We start from the raw sequence: 25,950 nt of genomic DNA, 5'->3' as shown, positions 1-25,950 counted from the left end.
CACAGAAGGATTACCGCAAGGCAAGTAAGAGTCAGTGAAGACGTGAAAAGACGTTGAAGATGAAGAGGTAAAATATTTATAAGTAAATCTTCATAGCATTAAATGTTAATACTCCCCTAAAGGGGGGAAGATGGTGTGATATGGTATTAAGTCGAAGTTAAGTGGTTCAGGTAACTATGGAATAATAAAGGAAGAATGCGGTAAAATGGTGAAAGGAATGATATTGCATTTATTCTGATCCTACAGATATGCTACTACTACGGAACATTATGCAAGCACAACGCCGGGAAGAGGCAGTAAGGGTTCCCACATCAGATGTTATTGATAAATAAGTGCGAGTGGTAAGTTAAAACAAAAGACATAATTTAAGAGAGAGTACACGGGATATAGATGTGAGAATGGACCAACGAGTAGTTAGTGGTTGATTCAGGAAGAGCCTAGTTATGGCTAAACAAGAGGTCACAGATAAATCAGTAGATCATGCAAGATAAACATATTGAAACCTATCATAGGAAATTCAGTCTCGCAGATACGACATCGTAATCCTTGAAAAATATTCAGATAGGAGTTGGGGTAGTTAAAGGTACCCTATAAGTGTTACAAAAATAAAAGAGTGCCACTAGGGACACAATCGAAATTTGAATTCAGAAGTAACCCTATGAGAACAAGGGCACGGAGATATGTAACTAAGGATATTTATAGGTGAGTTAGAACATCAGAAATTCCATCGGGTATATGATGTAATAAACTCGCAGCTTTAAAGAGTCATAGAGTCTTCCCCAAGTACTACAATAAAAGACTAGCTGAGAAAATAAGGAAGAAGGTGTCAACATAAGCATAGTGACCTAAAGAAGAAATGATCTTGTAACAACAGTCTCACTACAAGTATGCACTCCATAAGAAAGTGGCACCTATCGTGACTAAGGAACATAAAGTAAAATATAGTTTAATATTCGAGATCATATGAGTTACATGAAATTCCAATAGGTGTGGGCACTAAGATAAGCCAAGTACTTATGCAACAAGTGAAGAACGACCAGGAAAAGTAATTGCTTGCTTTTAAAGAATGCTGAGAAGGCACAAAAAGAATTATTCAATCAATGACCCAGAGTTAGTTACATTATGAATGCACTTAAGATTTTGGAGTATTATCCATGCAACATATATGTTGACATTCCTACAGCTATAGGAGACTCTAGTATAAGTTAAAAGAATGAATTGAGTCCGCTTCACAGACAAAAAGTTGAATTGTTTGAAGATTATATTATGGATGTTCCATAGCGTCCACCAAAGGAGAAAGTAATAACTAATACCCTGAGTCGCAGATCAGAGGATAGCTTCAGTCTACTAAAAGGCTGAGGGAGAAAAGGAATCTAAAGAGTTACATCGGCTAAGTAAATCAGGAGTCTGATTATTACCTAGATAATTATAGAGATCGTAATTGAGAACATTGCAGAATCTCTCTTAATATCAGAGGTACAAGAGAGATAGTACAACAACCATATTCTATAATAGCTCTATGATAAAGCGAGTTAGAAGATTACCAGCCTCATAAGAAGTCAGTATGAAGCTCCCACCGAATTATGTATGCACTAGAGGTGCAAGTATTATAGTAGAGCTTCAAGTTGTGGATGTTGATTCCACCTATGTGGAAGGGTAGTTATGAAAGAGACAAAAAATACGATGCTAGATTTAAAGGTTAGTAAGGTAAAGGTGAAGAAGGTACGAGATACTCAAGTGCAGAAGGTTGTGAATAGTCCAGACTTCAGATAGAGAGCTAGAAGCACTCTGATTCAGTATCCACATATGATAGTTGTGTCGTTAGTGGCATATCTACTAGCCTATGGTTTCCAGGTACCGAGAGGTATAATTAAGAGAGTACAAACGAGCTAGAGATGGCGTGATGTTTCTCTTGAGGTTCCTGAATAACATAAGGAAATGTATGGTGCTAGAAAGTAAAAGGAAGGTTGTGAGTACTATAAATAGATATGTGTAGGTCAAAAGCTAAAGTATGGTAGAGCAACAAGCTTTTAGGTGAATAGGAGTAAGGATAAGAAGAGGTGATTGAGAAGGTGACGAGAATAGGTAAGGCCTCAGGATTAAGCCCATCAAAATAAGAGAGTTGATGGTTTCCGTAAGTTATAGATAGCTCTGTATAGCCTGAATGAACTCGGAGGAGTTTAAGATTATGGGCATTTAGAAGAGATGGAATGCTTCCCTGGTAGGAGAATAAGGGTGTAATTGTGATAAATGTTAAGAGGGTGACATTTAAGCCTTCAATTGAGTAATGATTCAAAGAGAAGTCAGTTCATGAATTGCATGGGATTAGAATACCCCCAAGAGATGAATCACGTTGGGATGCTATGAAATATGGTTATTGAAGATTACTATCGTCCCAAGGTGGATCAGGAAAATAACTTCAGATGTTCGCCGATGAGATATGAGCCCTAACGACAATGTATTACGTTAGCGGTTTCAAGTTATCAGTGGTAGATTATAGATCAACATTAAGGTGAATCAACAATAGGCGGATAAATGTTCCAAAGTATGAGATGAGATTAGGCTGTCATTATTAAGATGAACAATAATGAGAAAGAACTAAAGGACTTAGATTTATACATATAGGATAAGTAGCGAGAGAGTAACCTGGAGTTAGGTAGCAAACATCAGAAATAATAAACTGAAGTAAGTGTTATGATATAGTATATCCTACCTAGATGTAGTAAAGTCATAAGTATAGATATACAAAACTACGAAAAAAGATATAGCAATAGTCGTAAGTTCGACAAAGTCGCGTGCGAAGAACTTCAGTACACCTATATATACCGGGAGGAATAACTTGTCATAGTTCTGTATATGTTCCCAAGGTGAGCACTGGAGATTGGCTAAAAGTTGGAGGAAAAAGTATAGAAGAGTCGCATAGGTGCACATACAAGGACAAAGTCCCATAGGCTGCATGACAGAAGGTCGCAATCGTTGCGAGATTGGAAGAATTCCGACAACAAGTCATGGTGTGAGAAAGAGGCCTAAAGGGGGGAATGCCTTGGCCTTCAAATTTATTCATAGAACAGTTGCCTGGATGGCAAAAACAGTATAAAAATATTCGTAACAACTATGGGTTATGAGACTTAAAAGCGCATCAGCCAACATTCGAGGATGAATGTTTCAAAGGGGAGAATAATATTACACCCCATGTTTTCGTACGTGAGAGTACGTTATAAGTCAACTGATGTAAGCTCAGAAATGAGATCATCTTTGAAAGTACATAAAGTAAGTTAATCATGTTACCATGGAGGTTACAAATATTTAAGATCATGAATAACAAGCACTAAGAGGGTTGGAAGGCTTAGAAGCTAAACGAATTGAAGAAAATAAGTCTCGTCAAAAGTCAACCAGTTGGGAATGTTATAACATGTACTTTTGGGGTAAGACTAGGGTGATTAATATTATAAGGAGGTTATTCTATGAGTTATTTTATTCATATCATAGTAGTGTGTTATGTATTGAAGTCAAGCGAGTTGTGGAACAAAAGTTTGCAAAGGTCATCACAAGTTACAATCATAAATATGCTGAACATTAGGTCAAATGTAGCTGAGCTTTTCTACCAATATACTTGAAATTACGGGATGATCCATATATCAAATTGATTATATACGAGTCTACTTTCTAATACATTAAACCATTCATCGATAATACATCAGAGTAGAGAGATATTTGCAGTTTGGCTAGACTGCGCAGACTCCATAGGTGACAAGTGTGTGTGTCACTAAAGCTTTTTGAGAAATATATTTAGTGTACTATATGAGGTCTTTTGGTGATATATTATATAACAAATTTTAGGTCTTGTAATTTAGTTTCTAATGCTCTTAACCGTTCATTCGTACGACATCTGGATAAAAAGGTATAAGCATCGGAAAAAGGGCCAATGCAAGGGTGCCAAGCTAGCACCTCTTTGACTTTTCAAAAGTTGATATATATAGGTTTTAAATCATCTCTCTCTCTTCCTTTTTAATAGAACACGACCATAGAACCCCCCATAAACTTACCCTTAAGCTCTCTACAAGGGTTTGAAATAATATTAACATCCCGGGTACGAAATCAAAAAGCAATAACATTAGAACGATCCCTACGACATAGTAGCACTATATCGCCTCTCTTTTTCTTTGTAGTTTGAGTTTTGGAAGGTACTTCATAGTTAAGAAAATATCTAATTTCTGTATTTAAGCTTTTAAATATCAAGGAAGCTTGATAAATTCGTTTTCTAATAGTTAGAACTTATGGGACGGTGATCGGAAGCCGTGAGTTCGGTTTATTTCAGTTTTAGTGGAGTGTTTTGTAGTCCACTCGTGTTGGCCTCTTGTGCTAATGTTTTATGGAGTTTTGGAGCATAAACCGTGTGGAGAATTAGCACATAATGACGGAATGGTGGGCTGGTCGTTCGTCGTTACATGTTTTAGGTTGTTTAACACTACTTTGGTTGTCGTTTTATGTATGAAGTGATTAGGGTGTGTGGGATGTTTTGTGGTATATTGTGATGTAGATAAGATTGGAAAATGATGCATAAATGTTGTTATTATAGTGTTCTTGTCGTTGTTTGTATATTGTATTGGAGGAGGGCCTAGTTACAGGGGAGATGCTGCCCAAATTTATGTAAACGAGCTACTAGTTTAAGTTGGGAACATAGCCTTACTCAGCATTGATTTTGAATCTCCTTATGTTGTGGTAGATGGAGTTGAGTTGTTTGAAGAATTGCTTGGAAGGTATTAAGGACTCAACGGAGTTAAGGTATATTAAGGCTAAACCTTTTCTTTTATTTTGGCATGATCCTGTAACTACATGCCTTTGATAACGAGGCATAAAGAGAAGTTCGTATTTCTGAATTTATGTACATTATCCTAGTCTCATAAGCTACTGTATTCTCCCTTATCGGAACTTTATATTCAGTTAAGCATTGTCTTCTCTCAATCAAGAGAACAGAGTATTATAGTATTACAGTATTTCCACCACCACCACCGAGCTATAATTTGTGGGCGCCCTATTGGGCAACCTCTGATCAGATGGTAAGCTAAATACCGAGCCTACTGTGGCCTAGTGCCTATGAGCAAGCCCAGAATGGCCGAGATACAAAGCTTAGTATGGCCGAGCACCTATGAGCGAGCCTACTACGGCAGAGCAGTTACACATACCGAGCCTTATAGGGCCGGACAAATATTTTACTTGCTATATTGAGAGAGATGAGTCAGTATCAGCAAGTAAGCGTATCTTCAGATTATCTTTGACTCCCAGTTACTTTCAGTTATTATATTATCAGCTCAGTCTCAGCTTTCAGTTATTCTGTTGTCTTACATACTTGGTATATTATTTCGTACTGACGTCCCTTTTGCTGGGAAAGCTGCATTTCATGCTTGCAAGTCCTGATAGATAGCTGTATAGACCTTCCCAGTAGACAAAGTCAAACATCATCTTGGTTGGTAAGCTCCACTTCCTCGGAGTTACTAGGTCTATACATTGGAGTCTATTTTATATATACATGTTTGATGTGTAGGTCGAGGCCCTGTCCCGGCCATGATACAGTTCAGTTATCCCTAGAGGCTTGTATACAAGTCCTGTATATTTTATATATCAGTATTGTGTCTTTACTAGCCCTATGTAGATGTTTAGTTTGGTATTGCTGGTTGTAGGCGCTATTTTCAGATGATTCAGAGATGATTCAAAATATGACCTCATCGGCCTAAGTTGAGGGTTACCCCTCTAGAGTTCACAGTTACAGAGTCGTACGCTCGGGTCAAGTATAGCACCGGGTGCCAGCACACCTCTTCAGGTTTGGGGCGTGACACATGTCATCAACATAAAGTAATAAGATAATAAAGTCATCATCAGAGAATTTTTGAAGAAAAACTCAATGTTCTAAAGAAGACTTCTTGAAGCCCTGCTGATTCATAAAGGAACAAAACTTCATGTACCACTGTCTTAGATCTTGTTTCAAACCATACAAGCTTTTCTTCAACTTGCAAACGAAATTCTCTTTTCCCTTGACTTCAAAACCTTCTGGTTGTGCCATGTAAATTTCTTCATCCAAGTCACCATGAAGAAAAGCGGTTTTAACATCTATTTGCTCAATCTCTAAATCTAGACTTGTAGCCAAGCCCAGAACAACCCTAATGGATGACATCTTCACAAGTGAAGAAAAAGTTTCATCAAAATCAAATCCCTTTTTCTGATCAAAATCTAGCCTTGTATCGTGGAACTAGGTTACCATCTTCATGTTTCACCCTAAAAACCCACATGTCTTTCAAAGATTTTCTGTCTTTAGGTAGCTTAACCAAATCAAAGGTATGATTATCATGCAAGGATTTCATCTCATCCTTCATAGCATCAAACCACTTTTATTTTTCATCACTATCCATGGCCTCTTCAAAATATTCAGGTTCTCCCCCATCAGTCAAGAGTACATATTCAGTAGGAGGATAACGAGATGAAGGTACTTTCTCTCTAGTAGATCTTCTGAGAGAACACTTTGGATCATCAATAGTAGTTGGTTGTTGGTCAACCACATCATCATGCACTAGACCATCAACAACATCTTGCTTGTCACTCTGATCATGATCACCATCTTCATTATCAACTTGATTATCATTAAATTGGAGAATTCATCACGTGGAATAGTCATAGGAATTGGATCAACATCAATTAAGCTCTCACTGCTTTGAGAATCAACCTTCTAAACCTTTTCAAAATTTTTAATTGTTTGGTCTTCAAAGAACACAACATCGCGGCTTCTAACAAGTTTCTTTTCAACTGGATCATAAAAACGATAGCCAAATTCATCTTGACCATAACCAATGAAGATATACTGCCTAGTTTTACCATCCAGCTTTGACCTCTCATCCTTAGAAACATGCACAAAGGCCTTACACCCGAAAACTCTCAAGTGATCATAAGAAATATTCTTACCAAACCAAACTTTGTCAGGGACATCACCATCCAAAGCAACAGTAGGAGACAAATTAATAACATAAGCAGCAGTATTAAGTGTTTCTACCCAAAAGGAGTTTGGCAGCTTAGCATCTAAAAGCAAACATCTAACCCTCTCAACTAAAGTTCTATTCATCCTCCCTGCTAAACCATTCAACTGAGTTGTCTTTGGAGGAGTTTTCTGATGCCGAATACCCTGCGATCTGCAATAATTATCAAGAGGACCAATATAATCACCACCATTGCCTTAATCGGATCCATTTTAATTTCTTCCATGTCTGCCTCTCAACCAAGGCCTGAAAATTCTTGAGCACATCGAGTACTTGATCGTTGGACTTTCAAAGAAAATACCATAGTTTGCGAGAATTATCATCAATAAAGGTCACAAAGTAAAGTGCACCACCATGAGGCCTGACTTTAAACGGACCACATAAATCAGAATGTACCAATTCCAGCAAATCAAGCTTTCTCGAAAGCGGTTGACTCTGAAAAGAAACTCTTTTCTATTTTCCGGCTAAGCAGTGAACACATATCTGTAATTTTGATTGCTTTACTCCAAAAAGTAAATTCTTATTAGCCAAACTATCAATCCCCTTCTCACTAATATGACTCAACCTTCTATGCCATAACTCAGATGAATCATTCTCCACCAAATTAACTGAGTCAATAGCAATGGAACCATGCATTTTGTACAAGGAATACAAGAAAAAGGGCCTATCGCGAGGGGAAAAGCGGTCGTTAGAAGTCCGAATTCCGTCGTTATAAGATTGTAGCGGCCGGAGAAAATCCTGTCGTCACCCGTCGTTAAAAGCCTTGACATTAAAAGTTAACGACCGGACTGTAAGTCGGTCGTTAAAGATCCTTTAGCGACAACATAAATTCCGGTCGTTGTATGTTTTTTTTAGCGACAGATTTTCCCTTCGTTAAATTGTCATCCCGGTCGTTAAAAAACTTTATGGGAGCAACAAATTTGGTCATTACAGGAAATGCCCAAATTTCCCTTCGCTAATGAGAAGTTTTACTAAATATATTTATAAAACTTTATTTTACTAAATATAAAATAATTATTTCATACACAAACGACACAATCAAAACTATATTAAATAATCAATATTCATATGAAACTTCATCGTTGATACAAAGAACTAAAGAATAATAAATTCATCCAAATTGTATGACAACATTTTAACAACTCCTGAAAAGAGAAAAAAACGCGTTCAATGTACATAAGACGTCTTTAAACCACCCCTAACAAAATAAATTTCTTGTATTTCAACTTTTTGCTCTGCACTTTTTCAAGGATTGATACTTCGAACTTCCAAATTCTTGATCTGCTACACTTTACTCATATATGCCTTGTATTAGAACTACTAGATAATTTTGCCCATGCTTCACAGGGGCCCAACAATTTGCAGTCTAAAGTCATCTTTATTTGCAAAATTGCAACTAAAGATTATCACCAGATGATATCTTATGCTCAATTCTAGGTAAGCTTCACGGCACTTTGACTTTACCAAACATGATACTTGCAGCTTGTTAGATTATTCCTTCAACATTACCATAAATTGAGCAACCTTGAAAGTGTTAAACATTGTTGAGAATTGAAGAAAACCTAGTATAACCTGAAAGAAACTGTTACGAAGAAGCAAATACCTCTTATATTTAGCTTAAAGTATATATATATTTTATGTATATCGCCTCATGGTTTACTCGTGTTTCGTAGATTTCGGATGTAAGATGTATTGATTTATGTTAATTCGTAGTGTTTTAATGTGTAGGAATCATGTGGATGCAATATGAGGTGAAAGGTGCGAGATTAGAACCAAAACGGAGAAAAATGGGTAATGTTGAATTCCAACGCCACAGGCAGCGCCCCATGCCACCTGTGGCGCCGTTTACAGAATGTTCGGCAGGCCAGCGCCAGCACGGGAATGTCTCCAAATCTGTCCGGGACAAGGTTATTTCAGCCCTAGATCTACCCAACGCGTATAAAACAAAGACTAAGCTTATTTTGAGTGGGGAGACGCTACTTTGAAGGAAAAATACACACGAGGAACATCCGGGAGCGATATCTCAGTTTTCTTCATCTTTTCTTATTATTTTCAATTATCCAACACTTATGAAATTGTTTGATATTATCATGAGTGGCTAAAACACATAGTTCTGGGATTGTGATTTAGCCATGAATATTGTTGTTTAACATTGACATAACCTTGATTACAATTCACCAATATATGGTTGTTTCTTCAATTATGTGATTAATTGCTTAATTGCCTTGCCAGCAGTTAGGTTCTATTTACTATCTATGCTATGGTTGGAAAAGCCATATTTAGATTAGAGAATAATTGAAGAGAGCACGATCTAAACTCTGAAGGGGAGGGGATTTGTTGTTAGGATAGGAATATACCTAGTCACCGTGCTTAATTAAATATCGTAATTAGGATAGGAATAAACCTAGTCACAGTACTTAATTAAATATCGTAATCTTAATGCATTCTTAATAGATTGATTTCATAGGAATATACGCATTAATCTATTTTGAATAGGCGAGTAGTACTTCGGGAGAAGGCTACGATAGCAATTGTTCGATTAATTAGCAACCATAAGTGAATTGTATGAAAGGGAGAGTTAACTAGAATACAATAGGATTGGCGAATCGATCACAACCCTGGAATATTTGTTTCTACTGAATACACAACAATCATTTTGCTGCTTGATAATTTAGTTACTAGTTAGAATTATTATTTAATATAATCACACTTTTGAACTCGAATTGGCTCGACTAAATAACAATCTTGGTGAATTTAGTGGATAGTTAATACAAGTCTCTGTGGGTTCGACACTCGACTTATCATCTTATTACTTGTACGACCACGTATACTTGCGTGTGCATTCGGAAGCAATAAGTTTTTGGCGTCGTTGCCGGGGACTTGAATATTGACTACTTTCTAGTTTTAGCTATAATTATTTATTTCGTCAAGTCTAACGTTACTTAATTGTTGCTCTGCTCTCAAGAACCTTGTTTGAATGCGACGGGTCAGAAGCCAGAACATACTTCAAGGCTTTTATCCCGAACGTTAGAGAACATTTCGTAGGAGGCTGAGCGAAGCAAGGGACACAAATAATCTTCAGGTACTTGTTCAACATCCTATGAACATGGTAGAGGAGCAGCATATGGCGGTTCAGGAGGTGACAATGCCCAGCATTGCTAATGTCACCTCCAGCATTGTGAGGCCAAGAATCACTGGGCACTTTGAGCTAAAACAAAGCATGATCCATCTACTTTATGCAAATGGGTTGTTTATGGGTCTTCCACATGAGGATCCATAACATCATATCCTGAAATTCTTGAAGATTAGTGATACTTACATCACTAATGGAGTCACTCCAGACTATGTGAGGCTCACACTATTCCCATTCTCTCTATTGGGCTAAGCAAAGCGATAGTTGAAGGTAGAACCAGCTAATTCTATTACATCATGGAATGATCTGGCAAGGAAATATTTGGCAAGGTTCTTCCCTTCAGGAAAAACTGCAAATATCATAAGTGAGATAGTCGCCTTCAAACACAAAGCGGGGGAGTCTTTATACTCAGTTTGGGAAAGGTTCAAGAGGCTGCTCAGAGACTGTCCTCATCACAATCAGACAAACAAAGTGTTAGCTCACACTTTAATAGAAGGGCGATCCAGAGACAAAGATTGTGGTAGATGTTGCAGCTAGAGGTCAAGTGTTGGAGAAAATCTTTGATGAGATATATGTGTTATTGAACAAATTCTCCAAAAGCAATCCTGATTGGCAAGGAGAGATGGCTAGACAGACAATGCAAAAATCTACAGGGGTTCTCGAGTTAGATGTCATCTCTATATTATCAGCGCAAATTTCCATATTTACCAACTATATCAATCACATGACCTTGGTTATTAACAAGCAACAAGCCCAGCCAGTGCAACAGGTTCAAATATTTTATGAAGTCTGTAGAGAGGGTCACACGAGTGACTTATGCCCAGTTAATCCAGAGTCTGTTTGTTTTGTGGGTAATGCAAATAGGGGCCAGACCAAGTCCTCAGAATCAGTACAGGACACAAGCACCTCAATAACATTATAGACCATCTCAAGTTGAACAACATGCAAAGTCAACGAGTCACCTTGAGGAGATGATGAATAGATTTATGGCTGACCAGCAAGCCCAAGCAGCAGAGATATTGAACAGATTTATGGCTGACCAGCAAGCCTAAGTAACAAATGGGGCAACTTGTCAGTGCTCAAAATACTCGACCAGCTGGGGCTCTTCCTAGTGATACTAAGCCTAATTCTAAAGCTCAAGTTAATACGGTTACCTTGAGAAAAGGAAGAGTGTTAGAAGAAGTTCCAAAGAAAAAGAAGTATACAGCTAGTATTGAAGGAGAATTAGTTCCCAAGCCAGTTAAGGAGAATGAGAAAGAGAGCGAAGGATCAGAGCCTGTAATTATGACAAGGCCACCACCTCCATTTCCACAAAGATTGCAGAAGCAAAAAAGATAATGCTAAGTACAAGTAATTCTTAGATATTTTGAGCCAAGTGCGTGTGAATTTGCCTTTGGTGTAAATTTGCAGGAAGTGCCTAAGTATGCAAGGTATCTCAGAGATATTGTGGCAAACAAGCGAAGACATATAGAGTTTGAAACAGTTGTACTTACTGAAGAGTGCAGTGCTAGAGTTCAGAGTAAACTCCCTCCTAAGTTGAAGGATCCTGGGAGTTTCACAATTCCTCTGTCTCATGGAAAACAAGAACTTGGTAGAGCCCTGTGTGATTTAAAGGCAAGTATAAATTTGATGTCATCCTCTTTGTTCAAGCAACTCGGATTGGGGGTGCTTAGACCTAATACAATTACTTTACAGTTAGCAGATAGGTCACTAGTTATGACAGAAGGAATTATTGAGGATGTGTTAGTTCGAGTGGGAAAGTTTATTCTTCCTGCTAATTTTATTATTCTTGATTACAAGGCAGATGAGGAAGTGCCCATTATTTTGGGTCGACAATTCTTAGCTACTGGTGGAGCGATTATTGGCCTGAGGGAAGGGAAGTTGAAGATGAGAGTTGACGATGAGGAAGTCACTTTTAATGTGTACAAGGCACTTAAGCTCCCTAAGCACTATGAGGACTTATGCATGATTACTGTGGTAGAATTGAAGGGGATAGAGCAGAGTTCTTATGTGAATTGTAGTGATCTAGATGGGACAACTGAGTTAGAGAAGATGGTGTTGCAAGCTGAGTGTGTAAAGATGATTGAGAAAAAAATCATAGATGAAAGAGGAGACCTTCCGAGAGCGTGCAAAAAGGCTAGACTTCATGGGAGAAAGAAGAAGAGAAAGCACCCAACCTGAGCAGAGTAGCAGAGTCGTGCCACGATTATAAATAAGGCTCTTGTTGGGAGGCAACATGGCCAGTATTTTATTTTATTTTATTTTTTTATTTATTTATTTATAGTGTCAAGTTTTGTGTTGTTTTTCTTTTGCAGAGTAGGGGAAGTCTGAGTACCCGAGATAGAAGCTGAGGAGCATGTCTGAGTTTAATTGTGGGGTCGTCTCGACCCTTATTATTGAGGATCATGTCCAAGCTAGGCCCGAGAGTGTCTCAAGGAGTATTTCTCACCCATGTTTAATATTTTTCTCTGTGATCATGCATCGAGGACTATGCATAAAATAAGTGTGGGGTGGGGAGACTACTTTCTGAAGTGTAATTGTATAAAATAAGTTTTTCATTTAGAACTCGTAGTAGACATTGTCAGGTTCTCCAAAAAACGAAAATAAAAACGAAAAATATTTAGAAAAAGCTCAAACCTTTCCCGACGATGGACCTTTTGGACAATTTTCTTAAGGGATTATAGTCTGATTAAAAAAACACCAAATAGTTTTTTTTAAGGATAGTTAGGTACTATCCCTTGGTTTTTCTTTGGGCGCCGGTTCTTTTACAATGGTGTAGCTCGAACCGGGTACTTTATTTTTTTTAGAGTAGGTTAGGAAGAAACTGAGTTGCTCGGAGATACCTAGTGACATGTTAGTGCTGGCACATTAAGCTATAACATGCATTCTATCATCCCGTACATTTGATTTGTATTGTGAAGCCTGAGTAAAATAAATAGCCTATTTTGTGACACCTTTCCTCAGTTGTTCGACTTGTATGCCACATAGTGCACTATTGCTTAAATTTCTCAATTATATGTGCTTGCTTGACTTGAGAGTTGAACAGAACTATCTTGATTGAGTCATGTGCAATGTGTGTGTGCGGAATTGTGATTCTCTATGCTATCCTGTGTAGTCTAGAACTTTCCCGGTGTGTTAATCGAAGAGAAATTGTTAGGTTGTGCTAATCTAGGAGATGGCATAGGCGTTTCTTGCTTGAGCATAGATATGCTTGTCACTTGAAGATAAAATTTTCCGTTGCTAGCCCCTTTGAGCCTATAGACCTTTTTGGCACCCACATTAAAAGTCGTACCCCTATTTTGTTATTAATTTGAGATTGTTGAACCTTTACCTTTTAAGGCACTTAGTCGCTAAAAGAATTAAGGTGAGAGATTAGGGAGTAGCTTTCGAGTGGAACCATGAAAGGGATCTTAAGGTGCCCTAAAGTTGTGATAAAAGGTCACTAGCCGATAAACCTTAATGTAAGGAGTGTGTGTAGAAATAAATAAGAGAAAAAGAAAAAATTGCAAGAAAGAAAAAGAATAGTTCAAATAATATATAAAAACACACATCTCCTAATCCTACTAATTCGTGCTAGTGGAAATATTGAGGTGCTTAATGGAAAAGAGGGCTATGTTATATATGGTGTATGACGAGTGAATTGGTTGAGAAGGATATGTGCTCAATTTGTGAGTGTAGTGTATTAAAGTGCTTAGGAGAGTTAGTCAATATTCCTAAATGTATCCTACCCATCCCTTAGCCTACATTACAACCTTAAAGTCCTTATTGATCCTAGATTTGGTTAGCTTAGATTAGTAGAGATATACACTATTGGCAAGCTTATGGTACGACCACGGGATGTGTAAATTTCTAAGTAATTAAGCGCTATTAAGAAAGTTGATGTGCACTAATTGTATTATTTTATGTGTAGACAAGGACTATTATATGAATGATATCAACTCATCATGATAATATATGTATGAGGTGCATTAAGAATGGTTTATGTTCTAAGAAGAGCCCTCAGTCCAAGTCAAGTTGGAAATTTCATGATAGACTAAAGTTTTAAATGGGTACGCACAAAACCCAACTTTGAATGAGAATATATACATACATATATATGGATTTATGTGATTATGTACCTATTAAATGAAATATATTCGAGTCTAGTTTCTAACGCTTCAAACCGTTCGTCATTTGGACATTCCTACAAGAAGTTATGACCAAATTACCAAAGGCTAGAAAAATGCGATTCTGCGACCAATTCTACAATCGCAAAACCATTATGCGATCGCAGAAGTAGTTATGCGACCTCATAATGGCCGCAGACCTGTCCAGTAACGCCCATTTCTGGGCATCAATTTTGCGGTGTATTTTGTGACCCGCATACCCATTCTGCAGTCCATTATGCGACCGCAGACCTGCTTTCGGAAGGTTAATTTTTATATTTTCATAACTCGACCCCATTTTGATAAATAGTCTTTGGGCTTATTTTGGAGCAATTATCTGAGGTATTTTAGAGAGAAGTAAGAGTGTTCTAGAGAGAGGAAGTAGATGGAGTATTTTGTTCATCTAGATCTTGCCCAAGCTTTGAAATCCAAAATGGAAATCTCACAAGATCTTCATCTAAGAGGTAAAATTCAAACCCCTAGTCTTCAATTTCGAGTATGGGGTAAAATATGGGTGATTGGGAGTATGATTCTTGGGTGTAAGAGTATTATTTATATATGCTTGTACTAATAAGGTTTTTGGGAAGATTGTTGAGCTCAAATAAGTAAAGATTGGGTTGTGGAGTGAAGGAAATTTTGTAGAAGAACCTTGTAGTTAAATTTGCATACCTAGTGTTTGATAAAATGCTCAAATGAGCTGAGACCATGAATATCTTCCTAATTATGGTTCAATTTTGTTATGTGTTCGAAGTGAAATAAGTGAATTGGGATTATAGAGTATGGCCAATATGCCAAGAATTTAAGTTATGATTGTGGCTAGTAGTATAAATAATTTGAGAGGATGCGATAAAGAATATGAAATGAGCCTCGACTCTATTGTTGAAAATGATTTCGAAAATAAAATTGCGTAAGAGCTTTTGTACTCAATTCATGCCCATAATTGGCTGCTTTAACTAATACTTTGCTTTATAAATATATCCAGTATGATTCGGGTTCTTACATACTCGTGTGTTGAAATTGTACATTGTCATTTATGGGGTAGAGTATTGCAAGAATAAATGGTGTATTGATTATTTTTTATTTTTATGAGTGTTTCTATTGCTTGTTGGTATGCTCCATTCTTTGAGAAGAAATCATTTGTGTTTAAAGTTTCCATTACAAATGGATTTGAAGTATATGATTTCTGAAATATTCTACATGTTATTATTTGATGGTGATCTTTGAAATTGAATGAGGTGAAAGTGTGGAATATCAAATACGGCCATCGTACCAGGAATAAAGAATCTTGTGAATGGCCAACTGAGCCAACGAAATATTATCGATGTGAATGACTGGAAATACTAATGAGAATTTATACAATGTGAAAGATGTTGAGGTGAGTACAATTGTATTTATGTTATCTCGGTGTGAAAATCAAATCAAAAATATTTTTGGGAGCATCATTAGCAAAACCGAGGAAGGGTGGGTCACAAGGCCCACACCTGAAACTACACGTGCCGGTGTAGGGGTGGATTGTGATTATTCCCCTTATTTGGGATGAAATTGAAATATTGGAGAAATTGTGATATTATTTCCCTTAATTGGGATGAAACTGGTAACAATTGTAGATTGGAAAGTCAACTCACACGGCATATGTGGGGAGGCGGCCTAGCTGATCGGGTGGAGATCGGATGCCATGTTGCGCACATGGTGGTACTACTATTGGTAATAACTTTATTTTGCATCACATGTCAAACCACATTGTTCATGGGGAGATGACCTAGCTGATCGGGCGTGATCGGACTCCGTGCTAACAAAGTCGGTGGTATATCGGTGCTAATAATCTCCCAACCAAAATTGTATATAAAGTTCGTATTTTGAAAATTATTATGTTTTAACTGGACATTTGGATATTGTTGATTGTGACTTGTTGTTTCTATGTGTTGCCTTTTCTTATATGGGCATTCTATTTTGAAAGAGGACCTTTAGCTATACATACTAGTGCTATTCGACAGTACTAATGTCCCTTTTGCCGGGGGCGCTGCATCTTTAATGGATGCAGGTAGTTCTACAGCAGGCGTCATTGATCAGTGATAGCAGTACAGCCTTTTTAGCTGATTTGGTGAGCCCCACTTCATTTTGGGGTCATATATCTTTTGTTTCTCATGTACTGTATTTTGAGATATAGCAGGGGTCTTATTGCCGGCATTTCTATATTACTCTTCTATTGTACTTAGAGGCTCCGTAGACAAGTTGTGGGTTATGACTGATATTGGGAATTGAACTAGAAATGTTGGTATTTGGAAATCATATTTTTTCATTAATTCTATAAACTCGTAATATTTTAGAAATTATGAATGAAGCTGCTAATGAGAATGAAAAGAAAGTTGTTAATAAAATCTTTTCAGTGTTTGATTAATGGAGTATATCTCCTCTTTATTCATGGATGAGTTTGGGTAGAAAAAAATCTAACAGGCTTGCTCAGTCGAGTTCTCTCGGTTGAGTGACGGTCGCGCTTCCCGTGTTTTGGGCGTGACAAGATGCACATGAATTCTTTGTGAGAGTGAGTGAATTTTGTTCAACTGTGTGATGTCCTTAATTTATATTCAAAAGCATACTTGAATGTGTGGACTATTATATATTCACTCTTTTATTTTTTGGTGAGGGCACATGATCTCATGAAGGACTGGTAATGTTGTAAACTTCTTTTGTTAGGTGAGTGTATGAGTTGAGGGTGCTTAGTAGTAACAAGTCGGCACTTGAGGTAGGGTGGTTACGGATAGGTTGTTTGTATTGATTGAATTGAAAGGATAGACTTGGGCATGTTTAAAACGGGAAGAATGTAAATTTTGTATGTTAATGCTTGATTGCCGGTATCGATAATAGTCAAGGGTAGAGTGTATGGTTAAAAAATTGAAGTGCTCCTCTCTAGTTGAGATGTGTACGTTGTTTGGGTGTAGTTGATAGTCCCGTTGCTCGAGGACGAGCAAGAGTCTAAGTGTGGGGTGTTGATATTTAGCTTAATGTATATATATTTATATGTATATCAGCTCATGTTTTACTCGTGTTTCGTGGATTTCGAATGTAAGATGTATTGATTTACGTTTATTCGTGGTGTTTTAATGTGTAGGAATTATTCGGATGCAATATGGGGCGAAAAGTGCGATATTAGAGCCAAAACTGAGAAAAATGGAAAATGTTGAATTCCAGCGCCACAGGCAGCGCCCCACGCCACATGTGGCACCGTTTACAGAATGCTCAGCAGGCCGGCGCCAGGGCCCCCACGCTGCCCTGGACGCTGGTGATAGGAATGTCTCCAACTCTGCCCGGGACAAGGTTATTTCGGCCCTAGACCTACCCAATCCGTATAAAAGCAAGACTATGCCTATTTTGCGAGGGAAGACGCCACTTTGAAGGAAAAATACACGCGAGGAATATCCGGGAGCGAGGATATCTCAGTTTTCTTCATCTTTTATTAGTATTTTCAATTATCCAACATGAAATTATTTGATATTATCATGAGTGGATAAAACCCATAGTTCTGGGATTGTGATTTATCCATGAATATTGTTGTTTAACGTTGACTTAACCTTGATTACAATTCACCAATATATGGTTGTTTCTTCAATTCTGTGATTAATTGCTTAATTGTCTGGCCAGTATTTAGGTTCTATTTACTATCTATGCTATGCTTGAGAATGCCATGTTTAGATTAGAGAAGAATTGAAGAGAGAGCGATCTTAACTCTGAGGGGGACGGATTTATTATTAGGATAGGAATATACCTAGTCACCGTGCTTAATTAAATATCGTAATCTTAATGCATTCTTAATAGATTGATTTCATAGGAATATAAGCGTTAATCTATTTTGAATAGGCAAGTAGTTCTTCGGGAGAAGGCTACGAGAGCAATTATTCGATTAATTAGCAACCGTGAGTGAATTGTATGAAAGGGAGAGTTAACTAGAACACAATACGATTGGCGAATCGATCACAACCCTGGAATATTTGTCTCTACTGAATACACAACAATCATTTTGCTGCTTGATAATTTAGTTACTAGTTAGAATTATTGTTTAGTATAATCACACGTTTGAACTCGAATTGGCTCGACTAAATAACAATCTTGGTGAATTTAGTTAGTAGTTAATACAAATCTCTGTGGGTTTAACACTCGACTTATCATCTTATTTCTTGTACGACCATGTATACTTGTGTGTGCGTTTGGGAGCAACACTCTCCATTAGAATTGGACTTTACGCGGTTACTGAGATGTAAATCTTCTAATATAAGTAATATATGCATCGTAAAAAAGCTATAACACTTAAAGACTTGAATCACAAATTAGGTGATATGTTACTACAGTTAGGTGATGTATGAAAGAGTAAAGTTATAATGAGTACATAAAGTGTTTAGTAAGCAGTACATAAAGAATCGCACAATCAAGTGCTTTTACAGTGCAATCAAGTGTTTAGTAAGCAGCCCTCTTTGTGTTCATCAGTATATACAGAATCACACAATTTCTTTTGCAATGAACTGTCTAAGAAACTGTTAAATTTGATTCAAGCTATGAAAAATAGGTTATTAGCCCATTCATATTTATTGGAAGAGAAAAAATAGCGCATTCATTATTATCGGAACAAAAAAAAGAGCTCATTCGTTAGTTAAAGGGGCGCAAATTGTTAACTTCCTTTTTAAAAGAGCTGTTGAACCTGATATGATAGGCAAAATATGGGAAATAGGAAGCAGAAGTAAAGTTCTCCAGAAATAGCATGCACTACTCCACTCCCATCAGGTATAACGTTTTCGGTTCAATTAAAAAAATACAACTAAAAAACTATGAGACAACTAAAAACTATGTAAAAATTTAAATCAATTAACTCAAGATGACAACAGGTCCATTGTTATATTACTGATAGTAGGCACTCTTCAGTTTACTCATGAATTTTTCTAAAGTAATTCCCCGAGCTTTAATTAATCCACTTCAAATTATATACTATTTCTGCTCTTCCTCTTCTTATTGCTTATACTTTACTGAACGTGATGAATAGGCATTACTTTATAGTTCTCAATCTTTATTCAATGTCACTCAAAACAATCTCTAGAGATCTACGTCAACAGAAATGTTAAGCACAAGATAATTTTATTCCAATACAAATGATCCAAAGAAAAGAGCATTTTATTCAATTATATAACAAGAAGTATCACAGAGTTCAAATGCAGCAACTTAGACAAAGAAAAGAATTTTATGTGAAACAACTTACTCATTTGGTCAGGATCCTTCTTCAATATACCCTCATCTCTCACTTTCTTCCTCTTTTTCTTGTTCTGGGGAAAAATAAAAAAGCAAAAATAAATAAATTTCACATAAACCCCACCTAATAACTTGTTACGGGATATTCAAACAAACAACTCTTCGTAAGAACCATCCTTCAATTTTCCTTTTGTTTCAAATAGATATCTCATAAGACTCAAAGTTTGTCTGCGTGTACATAAAAACGTAAAATATGCAAGTAAAAACAATAGGTTTGAATGTTATGTCCACAAAAGCATATAAGCAAAATAATTAATCTGAACCAACCTCTTTTCCTAATTTTCTGTTGTATCATATTACAGATGATATAAACATATAGCCACTGCTAGATAATCGATCTTTTCTATCAGAGAATTAATCTCATAATTTGAGAGGAGTCCTATAATAAGAATAAAGTATATGAAGCCATTCAATATTTAAGACGTTAAGAATGATGATACATGAACATATATCTATAACAGTTCAAGTGCAAGAAAAAGGTCAATTAACATAAAGCAATCTACATGAGATTATTATCTCTTCTCTATAAATAGACCACATTGCCACAGTCTAAACAAAAGCTCAAATTCTTTACAATTAAATGAATAAAAGTGAATCAAGAGAGAAAATATCTTAACATTAAAAGATTACCCATGTTCTGTTGAGATTATTTATGACTAAATTCCATATGGTTTTGTATACGGTAAAAATCGGGCCTACCCGATTTTGCTGTTTGATCGAGACAAGGGAGTCGCATCGAGCGTAGCCTCGTAATAAATCAGACCCGAGCTCGAAGATGAGACATCAAGCCTAGAGATCGAAGTGTACGTTGAGACCGAGGCCAGAAATAATCGAGACCAAGTATGACCGACGTCGAGGGCAGCATAATAACGAAATGGCGAGATATCAGTAACCGGTCGAAGATCACGGCGTGAATCTCAGAACGGATATCCGTGACTGGTCGAGGATCATGGCGTGAATCTCGGAACGGACCAAATCAGAAGCGGTTAACTAGCTGTTTATATGATTTTCTTCTGTAATTCAAAACATACCATAACTAAATTTCCTCTAGTATATAAAGAGGAGTTCCAATCATTTGTAAGGAGGTTTGACGGATAAGAATATACATATACGTTGCTTTCTTTGCCTTACTTACTGTTCATCACTTCTTGTTCCATCCTCTACTGTTCTTATTAACTAAACCTCGAGACTATCTTGAATCGAGGTCGAGGCATTGTTTACAGACTGGTTAGATTTACTTTTGTCCAATTTATCTATTTAATTATTTATTTACCAATTGGTACTGGTTTAAATCACATATCCTTAAAAACACAATATAAGTTTAATTATTACTCGATTTTTAGAATAAACAGTTTGGCGTCCACCGTGGGGCTAAAGATAATAGTAATTGTTCAGTACTGATTCTGGTAAAACACACTATTTTACGCTTGTTCTTGTCGAGTGTCTTTGCTTTCATGTTAAAACATGTCAAACTCACAAAACGCATCCACACACGGTGAAAATGGCGTCGGATTCCACGATGAAAATGAAAATGTGATCGCTTCAGGAGTCGAGGAGCCACAGGCTAATCTCGGGGCAGCACTGGTTGCCAACCCAGTCGTGATCAGTTCGCACGTTGCTCTAAACGCGGACCTAGGTGTAGATCTCGATGGGAGTGTATGCAGAGAAGGCTGATCTAGTGGCCAAGGAATACAGGACAAAGGAGATGAAGGAGTTAGTCTCCAAGTGATATTCGAGATTCTTCAGGCTCATCAAGCCGCTATTGCTCAATTACAAAATCAACATAGAGCTCCGAATAGGGTCGAGCCGGAAATTACTCGCCGTACCGAGACAGTATCGGAAAGGTCGAATGGTAACGAATCGGGGACTAATCCTGTGGTAATGAAAATGCTCGAGGAGCTCACCAAAAGAATTGAATCAGGGGAGAAGAGAATCGAAGGCAACGATAAAAAAATGGAGACATACAACTCTCGAGTTTATCAGATACCGGGGGCACGACCAATATTGAGAGGGATGGATTCGAAGAAGTTTGTACAAAAGCCGTTTCCTCCAAGTGCGTCTCCGATGCCTATTCCAAAGAAGTTTCATATGCCAGACATACCCAAATACAATGGGACCACCGATACCAATGAGCATGTTACTTCATATACATGCGCCATCAAGGGTAATGATTTAGAGGATGATGAAATTGAATCTGTGCTGTTGAACAAATTCGGAGAGACCCTTTCGAAGGGAGCAATGATTTGGTATCACAATCTGCCACCAAATTCCATCGACTCATTTGCCATTTTAGTAGATTCTTTCGTAAAGGCACACACCGGGGCCATAAAGGTCGCAATGAGGAAATCAGACCTTTTCAAGGTAAGACAAAGGGATAATGAAATGCTGAGGGAGTTCGTGTCCCCATTTCAAATGGAACGCATGGAGTTGCCACCGGTCACAGATGATTGGGCCGTTCAAGCTTTCACCCCAAGGGTTGTACGAACGGAGTTTGATAGCATCACGTTAGTTGAAACCAAATTTGATCGAGTATCCAGCTGTAACTTGGGCAGATGTGCACAATTGATATCAGTCGAAGATCAGGGTCGAGGACGACCAATTAGGAGCCTTTTTCGATTAAGTATATCCAAACAAGTTGACAGTTAAAAACCAGAGGGATATGGACATCGACAGGGAGCCAAGGTCAAACATGGACTGATATCAATCATATACCGCAGATCGAAGGAACAATGGTTCATGACGCAATTCTACCCGGAACGATCGAATAAGTGATCGAGGACAGAATGCTCGGGGAGTTATGAGAAAAAGTGGTTTTGACAAGTATGCCGATCCCATAGAGGCACCTCAGTTATCGAAATATAACTTTAGCATCGATGCATTGGGCATTATATCGGCAATCGAAAGGATCAGAGATACTAGGTGGCCAAAACCCATACAAACCGATCCTTCCCAAAGAAACCCAAATTTGATGTGCAAGAATCATGGCACGTATGGTCAAAAGATCGAGGATTGCAGGCAATTAAGGGAGGAGGTAGCCCATCTATTCAATGAGGGCCACCTTCGAGAGTTCCTCAGCGATCGAGCCAAGAATCATTTTAGAGAAAGGGACGCCAACAGGAAAAATGAATAGGAGGACCAAGAGAAGACCACATTTACGTGTCCCTATGGCACATATGCATTCAAGAGAATGCCCTTTGGTCTCTATAATGCACCTGCGACTTTTCAAAGGTGTATGATGGCTAATTTTACTGACATGGTTGAATGACTTGTAGAAGTGTTCATGGATGATTTCTCCATGTTTGGGTGCTCTTTTGATAATTGTTTAATGAACCTTGATAAAGTTCTTGCTAGGTGTGAAGAGACAAACTTGGTACTAAACTGGGAAAAGTGCCATTTCATGGTATGTGAAGGTATAGTCTTGGGGCACAAGGTGTCCAAAAATAGTTTGCAGGTGGACAAAGCAAAGGTGGAAACAATTGAAAAAGTGCCCCCACCGACAACCGTCAAAGGCATTCGCAGTTTCTTGGGCCATGCAGGTTTTTATCGTTGTTTCATTAAAGATTTTTAGAAAATTTCTTCTCCTTTGTGCAGGCTTCTTGAGAAAGACATCCCCTTCAATTTTGATGATGCCTGTCTGAAAGCATTTGAGTAGCTGAAGGGAAGATTGGTGACTGCACTAATTATCATTGCCCCAGATTGGGCGCAGCCATTTGAGTTGATGTGCGATGCGAGTGACATAGCAATCGGAGCTGTTTTGGGGCAAAAGAGGGATAAAACTTTTTACTCCATCTATTACACGAGCAAAACTCTGAATCCAACCCAGATGAATTACAATGTTACTGAAAAAGAGTTGCTTGCAGTGGTGTGGGCGTTTGACAAGTTTAGATCCTATCTATTGGGAACCAAAGTCAATGTCTACACAGATCATTCAGCTATAAGGTACTTATTTGAAAAGAAAGATGCCAAGCCGAGGCTGATTCGTTGGGTCCTCCTCTTGCAAGAATTTGACTTGGAGATCCGAGATCGAAAAGGAACAGAGAATCAAGTGGCCGATCACTTGTCCAGATTAAAAAATCGGAACCATGTAGCTGGGGGGGGGGTGATCAAAGAAACATTTCCTGATGAGCAGTTATTAGTAATCACCTCGAGTGAAGCCCCGTGGTATGCAGATTATGAGAATTTTATTGCAAGTAGGGTGACGCCAACATAATTGACACCCAATAATAAAAGAAGATTTCTACATGATGTGAGGCTCTACATGTGGAATGAGCCATTCCTATATAAGGAGTGCGCAGATCAGTTGGTACGAAGGTGTGTCCCTGAGGAGGAGATGAACGCAATATTGCATGACCGTCATGCCTCTCCACATGGAGGTCATCATGGTGGGGATAGAACCACCCCAAAAGGTGCTACAATCAGGTTTCTATTGGCCAAAATTATTTAAGGATGCACACGCCTTTGTTAAAAAGTGGGACAGGTGCCAAAGAACTGGAACGATCACGAAGAAGCACGAGATGCCTTTGCAAAATATTCTGGCAGTAGAGCTTTTTGATATTTGGGGGATTGATTTCATGGGACTGTTCCCATACTCTAATGGTCACAGGTACATCTTGGTGGCAGTCGACTATCTGTCTAAGTGGGTTGAGGTCATAGCTCATCCTACTAATGACACAAAGGTAGTAGTAAACTTTGTAAAAAAGTACATCTTCACACGCTTTGGGACTCCAAGGGTGTTGATAAGTGACGGAGGAACTCACTTCTGTAAAAAGTTATTGAATAATGTTCTAGCAATGTATGGAATTAAACACAAGGTTGCCACCGCCTATCAACCCAAATGAGTGGTCAAGTGAAAGTGTCAAACAGAGAGGTAAAGCAGATTCTGGAGAAAACAATAAGTTGAAATAGGAAGGACTGGGCCGGAAAGCTGGACAACGCATTATGGGCATATTGCACTGCATACAAGACCCCTATAGGTACTTCTCCGTATAGGTTGGTTTATGGGAAGGCGTGCCACTTGCCCGTTGAGCTTGAACACAAAGCCTATTGGGCGATTAAAAAGCTAAATATAGATATGGACTTAGCCGGTGAGAAGAGGTTGCTACAACTCAACGAGCCTGATGAGTTTCGATTGCACGCGTACGAAAATACCAAGTTGTATAAAGAAAAGACAAAGAGGTGGCATGATAAGCTCATCCAACATCGCGAGTTTGAGCCAGGTCAAGAAGTTCTCTTGTTTAATTCGAGGTCGAAACGTTTCCCCGGAAAGCTTAAATCGCGATGGGCGGGTCCTTTTGAAGTGGTTAGTGTAAAGCCTCATGGAGCGGTGGAATTGCATGATATGAGTTCCAATGCGACATTCTTGGTAAATGGCCAGAGAGTAAAATACTATTGGGGTGGTGACATTGCACGTCACAAGACCTCGCTGAACTTGGCTGATGCGTGAAGAACATGTTGCGTCGTGCCGCGACGTTAAATCAGACGCTTCTTGGGAGGCAACCCAAGCATTTTCTTTTGCTTTCATAGTTTCTTATTTTTTTTTCGTTCGTTTTGTATTTTTGATTTTTTTGATTTTTTAGGAGTTCCTTAATTTTTTATTTTTTTTTGTAGGAATTCATTCTTGTATGTATTTATTAAAAATTAAAAAGCTCCAGGTATGGGAAAACAGGGTGGATGCGTCGCATCCCCCTCAGCGTGAAAAATTGGCGGGCCAACTGCTCAAGGCAGTGAAGTCTGCCCAGAGCATCCATAGCGGCATCCATCAAAATCCAAAGAAATCACTTGGGACGCGTCGCGTCCAAGTGAGCAAGCAACAAGTAAGTGTTATATTTGTATTACACTCCACAAGTCCTTAAAACCCCAACTCTCTCTCCTACCTGTTTCCTCTCAACCCCAAACATCACCACCCCAAACACACCGCCTCGCACTGCTGCTGCTCGAAAGAAACGCAGGTACGTTCTTCATCTCCCTCTCTCTCTACTCTTATCTCTTCTCTCTCTCGTTGGTAGCAACAGAATCCCCAACCCAAATTCCCCTAGGTTAGGTCTTGCCAATTTTAATATTACACATGTGACTAAGAGGGGAACTGAAAAAGGTTGAGGCCTGGGGCTATCGTTTCTATTGGTTGTGATGTTAGCGAGATGATAAACTAGAATTCCATTCATCTCGTTAATTTTAGTAGGGTAATCGAATTGCCTAACTGATAGAAAACACTAGGCAAAACTGTTGCTCACCACATGCTCGACGAAATTCCTGTGAGGCAAACTTAGGCGCCGACGAAGTCTGAGTAACTGAGCAACACTAGTATATGCTAGTTAATAAGTGTGGGGTCATTTGCTTGATTGTGTACAACCTTGTC

At 38.2% G+C, this 25,950-nt stretch overlaps 2 protein-coding genes across 2 annotated transcripts; both read left to right on the top strand.

Moving 5' to 3' along the window:
• The first annotated feature begins 11,217 nt into the window (after positions 1-11,217).
• LOC107797961 (uncharacterized) lies at positions 11,218-12,339 on the top strand. Its single transcript, XM_016620883.1, has 2 exons — positions 11,218-11,436; positions 11,569-12,339. The coding sequence occupies exons 1-2, from the start codon at positions 11,218-11,220 to the stop codon at positions 12,337-12,339; spliced, it is 990 nt and encodes a 329-aa protein (XP_016476369.1).
• A 12,327-nt stretch (positions 12,340-24,666) lies between these two features.
• LOC142166779 (uncharacterized) lies at positions 24,667-25,038 on the top strand. The gene has a single exon (XM_075226006.1). It carries the CDS (start codon positions 24,667-24,669, stop codon positions 25,036-25,038), a length of 372 nt encoding a protein of 123 aa, XP_075082107.1.
• The last annotated feature ends 912 nt before the right edge of the window (positions 25,039-25,950 follow it).

This window comes from Nicotiana tabacum, chromosome 2, assembly GCF_000715075.1.
Source record: "Nicotiana tabacum cultivar K326 chromosome 2, ASM71507v2, whole genome shotgun sequence".
In the NCBI taxonomy this organism is placed as follows: Eukaryota; Viridiplantae; Streptophyta; class Magnoliopsida; order Solanales; family Solanaceae; genus Nicotiana; species Nicotiana tabacum.
This window is presented reverse-complemented; position numbering and strand designations above follow the sequence as displayed.

Coding starts and splice junctions, on each gene's coding strand:
- LOC107797961 (XM_016620883.1), top strand. CDS start 11,218: ATGGGGCAACTTGTCAGTGCTCAAAATACTCGACCAGCTGGGGCTCTT. Junction 11,437..11,568: donor AGAGCGAAGGATCAGAGCCT/GTAATTATGACA, acceptor GTAAATTTGCAG/GAAGTGCCTAAGTATGCAAG.
- LOC142166779 (XM_075226006.1), top strand. CDS start 24,667: ATGGACTTAGCCGGTGAGAAGAGGTTGCTACAACTCAACGAGCCTGAT.